At 34.3% G+C, this 8,033-nt stretch overlaps 1 protein-coding gene across 1 annotated transcript; it reads left to right on the top strand.

Annotated features, from left to right (window-relative positions):
• Nucleotides 1–5,760: 5,760 nt before the first annotated feature.
• LOC143914435 (glutaryl-CoA dehydrogenase, mitochondrial) lies at nt 5,761–7,616 on the top strand. The gene is made up of 2 exons (XM_077434651.1): nt 5,761–5,853; nt 5,937–7,616. Exon 2 carries the CDS (start codon nt 6,023–6,025, stop codon nt 7,289–7,291), a length of 1,269 nt encoding a protein of 422 aa, XP_077290777.1. The 5' UTR covers nt 5,761–5,853; nt 5,937–6,022; the 3' UTR covers nt 7,292–7,616.
• Nucleotides 7,617–8,033: the final 417 nt, after the last annotated feature.

Genomic DNA, 8,033 nt, shown 5'->3' with positions numbered 1-8,033 from the left:
CGTCGACATTTTTTTATCCACTATTTTTTATTCGCAACTGTTTGCAGTTTTCCCACATACACACACATTGTGTGCTGCCTGCCGGTTTAAGTGTGCCTTGGAGTCAAACTTACTTAGCACAAGTTACGGCCACTCGTACGGCCACGCTGCATAATGCCGGCGCATAAATTTTCCACGGCGATTAACGTTTTATAACAAGAGTTTTATAAGCGGGGAAAATTCCGGTAGCTAGACCGGAAGGTGTGCGCTTTTTTTCTATTTTTTTATTTTATTTTTGCCCTCTTTCCTCGCGAGGTTCCGGGACGGATGCTTTACGGCACTCCTTATCCGCGTCGTTCGCTAAGAGGACTCCCATATGAATTTAAATGCGAGTGGAGAGGGTCGAGATTGGCTCGGAAAATGTATGGAAAGCGATCGAGGTGTAAGTGTGATTGAAAATGCAAGGGTGTAATTAACGATGCATTTGTCGGGTCAATGAATTCGAATGTCTATTCATAGACGTTTCAAGAGAGGTTGGGTGGCGATCTATTTATACGATCATATATTTAAGCTTAATTTTTTTAAGAATAAAGTATTTATGCGAAAATTTTTTACATAATATGAATGGTTTTTTATTAAAAAAATGTTTTTATTATGGTCATTTACGGCAGCGTTTCTCAATTGGGATCCACGTAGTCCTCTAGGATCCACAGAACATTTCAAGGGAGAAAATAATCAAAAATCAACTTATGAGAAGGAATAGTTAACTTCCAAGGGAGCTATGTAGTTAGAATTAATCGAATCAATAGATCACAAAGCACATTTCCGCAACTCTGGAAAGGGGTTAGATTATATTTCATTGGATTTCTCACATCTTAGGTCATTGAATCTGGATTTAGTCGAGTTATTTCTCTCAAAAGCTCATAGCCGTTTTGTAAATAAATTAAAACTTCAATTTATTACAAATTAAAAAAAACGTACGTAAACAGTTCATAAGAAATCTATTTTATAACAGTATAAATTTTAATACTTTCTCATTTGTTTTTCTCTCGAGCAACTATTTCAGGGAGGGGGGGCACACAAAAAAACAAACTCAAATAGTTGCAATAGAGTAAGAAATAGCAGAAAGAAGAAAATAAATTTAAAAAACATATGAGGTAATTAAAAATAAAAACTCTTATTGTCCCTTTTAACTATAAAACTAACTTCATTCGAAACTGAAAGAGATTTTCCACTCCTGGATGTATTTGTATTAAATCTAGATATAAGCATTATGCCAGCAGCATAGCTCGGTCGTTAGGCCTCGAATGAAAATTAATGATGTTGGTCAGACCTGGATTTGTGACTCCAGGTTGATCGTTTCCGGATCAACGGTTGTTGAAACGGTTCCCGGAAAAAAAAATTGGCTAAAAATCCTTTCTACCTACTATGTCACCGCTATTTGAAGTATGATTGATGTACAATAAAATTTATATACATTTCATAGTTTTTCAGTGTCTCGTAATTCAACGACTTGTTATAAAAATGCTGCATTTGTAATTGTAATTTTAATTTGTAATCATGTAAAAATAAATAAATAAATAGATTCTCATTTAAATATTTATATGACAATATTCTTAAGAAGCTTCATATTTGACATAAATTTACTATTTTAATTGTTTTTTGAATTAGCAGATATGTTTAATTTTATTTAAGATTTTGTAAATAAATTAATTTTATATTAAATAAATTTAAAAAAAAAGTTTTACATCTTATGTTTATTTTGGAGTTTCGGGAACGATACTGACCTCCATCCTATATCCCGGGAAATCGTGAAATCGTCCAGGAAATTAGAAATCCTAGTATATACCTTCGCGAATTTACGCAATTTTGTGTCAAAAGGTTAGCAATTACTGATTCAAGTGAACGTATTCTTTTGACAATCAACAGTTGAACAAGACACCAGTTTGAACTAGACTTATGTACATATATGTATATACAGACCAAATCAACACGAATTGAACCGTGGAAAATTCACCGCTATTATATGAGTATTTTAAATATGCAAATTAAATAGCTAAATTCTCTCACGGGATATCCAAATAATTCTAAAATAAACATCGATTGAATTAAATTTATATTTAATACGCTCTGACTGATTGATCACGTGTACTCCCAATATTTGCACAGTAATATATGTAAAAATTGATTTCATTACTTTAAAGAGAAATACAGAAGGGTATATGTGAGTTTTTTTTATTATTATAACATACATATACGTACACATGTGAGTGTTAACGACTTTTCGAATTAATTCCGTTGCGCGGCGGGCGGTGTACGATTGATAGCGCCAGCCAGTTTTCCGGCTGTCCCCGGTTTCGAGCGGGGTGAGGGGGAAAATCGAGGGGGACGATGGAACTAAGGGGATGAAGAGGAGCAGGGGAATAGAGAGAGAGTGTGTTCTAAAATTGAAAACGGCCGAACCGTTATCCGTCCCCGTCCGGGTCCCCTATCGCCAAACACCCCAAAGCTGTGTTTGCACTCAGTTTTACCGGATATTAATTTCTGTTCGTGTTTACCTTTATGATTGATCTGCGCTTGTGGCAGGCTATCTGTAGGTGTCACAGACCCTCCTCCTCCACCTCCCCTCCACCCACTTGCCGATATATTGTTTTGTCATTCACTTTACACAAACCCTCCTCAGCCCACCCACTTCCGCGTTGCTGTTTGCACAGATTCTTCAGTGGCGTATATACATACCTGGTAGATGTCGTAAATCCGGTAAATATTTACATGCAACCCCTCTAAATAAACTATATTCAAAGTTGATTCTTTTCTCACTATAGACCGAATTTTCTGTGGAAAGGAAATATGGGAAAATTTTCTGGGTGTGTTTGCCTTTTACAATGATTTGAGCGTTGCTTAGTGATGCGATAAATATAAAGTTCCTTATTCATTATTTGATTTCGTAGATTCTGTTCGTGTGTTGTGTAGTCGACTTCAATTGAGTTTAATTGGTGATTATATTGCGTGTGGGAGTGCGAACTTGTTCCCGTTTTTATTTTTGGAATTTTTATGAAAATTAATTTGGCAGTGGCGGTTATTTTTTAAAATTTAATTTAATTTCATTAAAATATTAATTTGTTGGTCGTATATTTTCGGAAGTGTTCGTAAAACTTCGTCAAAAGTATGGACGCATTCATATGAACAGCTGACGGTCAGATCGTTTCTGAGAGAATATTCAACGAAATCGGTGTCGACAACAGTTTCGTAAGAATTATGAACAGTTGTGTAATATTAATTATGAATTCTTTTTCTTTCATTAAGTGAGACTGGATTGTTATGAAAATATGCGTATTTTAATAAGAGGCTCGATTAAAAAGATAATAAATATTAAATGTCATCTATTATTATTATATGTATAGGTACAAAGTATACATCTGTACATACATAGTATGTATTACATACATTTAGTAATATATTTGAAATGGTATATATGTAAGTATATTGAACGGATGTATACAACACAAATTTAATCAAATTATTTTCATTACTTAATGTAAATGATACAACTAGATGCATGATAAAAGAACATGAATATTTTACTTGTTTTCCATAGTATTTCAAACTTTTTTTGGGTTATTTTGAGTGGTCTGTAAGTTCACATGTCACTGTGTGAACTTGTCGCTGTGTTCAACAATCATGTGTTCTTGTTATGGTCCGTACGCACCAAACCAACGACGATTTTGGGCCAACTTTTAAAACCAGTAGCGTACAAAATATCGAAATAAAAATTAAATTAAAAAATTGAAATTATATATCAAAATTAAGCTAAAGAGCGAGATTGAGCTAAAATTAGAACATCGTTGATGTTTTGAATTACAACAATGTTTTAAATTACGACGATACGCATTACAACCAGAGAAATATTATAATTTCTCTGATTAAGAGCGAAAAAAACCTTGTTGTTATTTCTTATTAAAAGTCGTCACGATATACTGATGTTTCCGCCGCCGATGAGACATTAAACAAAAAAACTGTCGGTGATTTGTCAAAGGGTTTTTTTTTCTTTCGTCGAAATAAAATTATTAATCACACATTATCCGATAAATTTTACCTCTGAGATGGATTTAATTATTTGATTTATTTCGACGAGAGAAACAATTGAAGACATTATCCGATAAAATTTACCTCTGAAATGATTTAATTAATTGATTTATTTCAACGAGAGAAACAATTGAAGACTAAAAGAATTTCGTTTGATAAACCGACAACGTACCGTGTTGGGACCATCGCTCGGTTACCCATACTAACACATGATATATTCTCAGTAACTGCGCATTACGGGGAAGTAAAAATAATAATTCTTTGATTTTTTTTTCGATCTTATTGCGTATCTTCGTAAGTCAAAACATCTTCGACAAAAAAAAGTCGAGGATTACCTGTATGTGATTGTTGATGATCTAATTTTAGGTCAATCTCGAAAATTTATTTAAATTGGGCATGTTCTGTTTTAACTTTCAATATTTTATTTTAATTTTAATATATTGATTATAATTTTATGTTGATATTTCAATTTAATTTTAATATAATAATAATATTTTTAATTTTGATATTTAATTTCAATTTTTAAATTTAATTTTTATTTCGATATTTTGTACGCTACTGGTTTTATCCTGCTGGTTAAGACGTTGGACCAAAATCGTCGTTGGTTTGGTCCGTACGCAGCATTATACGTTCTTAATTGTGTATTCTCTTGTTATACGTTCATTTGTCAAATAACCAAACGTTATTAAACGTTACAAACCAAAATTATACCTGAACCTATCTGAACCTTGTCATAATTTGTGAACTCTTATAAGGCATATTGGAATATGGGATAAGTACTACAAAAACCTAACTAACCGAACAACCATATCTTTGGCTAAATTGAAGAAAAAAACACGCTAAAAGCCACAAAATCAAATGGTTTTTGTTTGGTTCGCTGTTTTTGAAAAATACGCTTAATTTTCCTTTTAAAATGTGAGGTATTATTATCATAAAATTAAAAGATATTTATAATTTTAAATATGAATTCGAAAAAATATGTACATATGTTATAAACTAATTTAACTTCAATGCTGAATACTTTTACTTTACTAATCATTTAATACACTTTTGAAGAGCATCAATGATTAAAACAAAATGTCTATACCATTCAGACATAAACACAATTTGCATTACATTATAGAATTGAAAGTCTTAAGATTAAAATAATACATTTATTATCATATAAAAATACATTTATATATCATGAATATTTATAAGAATTTTTGATGGGTCTTAAGCTTATGTTACTATTATTCTGTAAATTCTAACATTAAAATTAGATATTACTATAAATACAAACAAGAAAAATAATATGCAAATAACAGAGTGTGGCTAGTAAAACGCTTTTAGAAAATAAACGATGATTACTAAATGAGTAGCTATTAGAATAGACCTAAAGTATATTGCGGATCAATCAAATTGAAATTTTACTGCGAACTTAAGCTGAACTATGAACTAGTCCGAAACCACTTTTGTACATTCGAAAACCATAATCCAGCCTTGTAGAGTAAATAATAAATATTTAAAATCAATACCAGATGAACCTATTTTTTTTTTGTTTACGAGTTTGATTTCCGATATAACCACTTTTCGTTTTTACAAAGACACTAAAAACGTGCGTAGCATTAGAAGTTGATGTAAATAAAAACGAAAATGTTGACAGCAACTGATAGTGCGCAAGTCAAGGTTAAAATCGAACGCGTATGCGCGAAAGAGACGCAGCTATACAAAAAAAACAGACGTCACTGATTCGTTCGTCGGGCTCGACCATGTCGCTGTGAAACGTCATCGTATTATCCAATTCTGGTAAAATTCCACACTTTAAACCAAAAATTTATATCATATAAACACATACACAAATCCTAACCACCAACGTGTAACATCCATAGAAAACCAACGAGCTGGGTTGACCCAGAACAACGCAGCGACCGACCGATCTGACGTCTAACGTTTTGAGGTTACGTTCCACACAAACATGTCTCGCATTACGTTGCTGTCAAACGTAGCAAAGCGGGTTTTAAAAACAGACTGCTTGCTTCGCAACAAATCCACATCGGCCAAAACCGTATTCAACTGGGAGGACCCGCTGAACCTGGAGTCGCAGCTCGCCGAAGATGAAATAGCCATGAGGGACACATTCCGCAGCTACTGCCAGGAGAAACTTTTGCCGAGAATCACGACGGCAAACCGTAACGAGATTTTCCACAAGGACATCATGACTGAGATGGGGGAGCTCGGCGTGCTCGGCTGCACCATAAAGGGGTACGGGTGTGCTGGCGTATCCAACGTCACTTACGGCCTTCTGGCCCGGGAGGTCGAGAGGGTCGATTCCGCATACAGATCGGCTTTCAGTGTCCAAAGCTCCCTGGCGATGGGCGCCATTTACATGTACGGCTCTGAAGCCCAAAAAGATAAATATTTACCTGACATGGCCAAAGGAAAGCTGATAGGCGCATTCGGACTCACCGAACCGAACCACGGAAGCGATCCAGGATCCATGGAAACTAGAGCTAAATATGACTCCAAAACTAAAACGTACAAACTGTCTGGATCTAAGACTTGGATCACCAGCTCGCCCATAGCTGATGTATTCGTAATTTGGGCTGCGTGCGAAGATAAAGCCATACGTGGATTCATAGTCGACAGGAGTCAATCCAGTGCTGGACTATCGACGCCCAAGATCGAGGGAAAATTCTCACTGCGAGCTTCGGAAACTGGTATGATTTTAATGGATGATGTGACTATTCCCGAAGAGAATCTACTTCCGAATGTGCAAGGATTGAAAGGACCTTTTGGTTGTTTGAACAATGCAAGGTACGGAATCGCTTGGGGTGCTTTGGGTGCTGCTGAAAGTTGTCTGTCGCTCGCCAGGCAGTATACTCTAGACCGGAAGCAATTTGGAAGGCCTCTAGCTGCTACTCAGATTATGCAGAAGAAGATGGCCGATATGCTTACGGATATTGCTCTGGGTCTGCAGGGTTGTATTCAAGTGGGCCGTTTGAAGGATAAGGGTTTGGTGCACCCCGACATGATTTCGCTGATCAAGAGGAACTCGTGCGGAAAGGCTTTGGATATTGCAAGGGCTGCTAGGGATATGTTGGGTGGGAATGGAATTTCTGATGAGTACCATATCATTAGGCACGTCATGAACCTAGAGGCGGTCAACACGTACGAAGGAACGCACGATATTCACGCTTTGATCTTGGGAAGGGCCATCACTGGAATACCCGCATTTGCCTCTTAAATCGTTCTGGAATATTAGATTTTTTTATTGATTGTGAATTCTGTCCCGAAGAGGGTTTCCAGTGAAGGCTTTTATTCGATTGAGTGTCGTTTTGGTGCCATTTGAGATCAATTTGATGTTAGTAGTACGCTTTGTTGCATTTTTATTCGATACTCGTATATTTTTTATGGATACTCTTTGTAAAAATATAAGGTTTCTTTCGTGTCTATATTGTGTATTTTTTATGTAATAAATAATTCATTTTTGTTGATATTTGCACAAATCTGTACATAATATATTTTTTATAAAAATATAGTATTATTATTCACTGGATGTTATTATACATAATATCGTTTTATTTAAATTTTTCATCACCTATTTACATACATGTACATCGAAACAGTAAGCCATTTTGTATTTAAAGCTAATATTGTTACAAAAGTTGATTGATGGTAGTAAAAGAACTCCATAAATGAAGTGATTTGTCTGCCGTATATATGCATGTATGTTTGTATGTATGTACATACATGTATATATATATATATATATATATATATATATATATATATATATATATATATATATATATATATATATGTATGTAGCTATCGTATTCAAATAAATCAAGTCTTTGAAAAACTACTATCTATCATATTACCAACTATGAATATACCTATGTATATATAGTTTATCGCTAATCATGACGATAAATCTAATTTTTTGGAACTTTTTCGATGTTTTTTTTGTTTTCCTACATACATAT

The sequence above is a fragment of the Arctopsyche grandis genome, chromosome 7 (genome assembly GCF_051622035.1).
Source record: "Arctopsyche grandis isolate Sample6627 chromosome 7, ASM5162203v2, whole genome shotgun sequence".
Taxonomy (NCBI): domain Eukaryota; kingdom Metazoa; phylum Arthropoda; class Insecta; order Trichoptera; family Hydropsychidae; genus Arctopsyche; species Arctopsyche grandis.
This window is presented reverse-complemented; position numbering and strand designations above follow the sequence as displayed.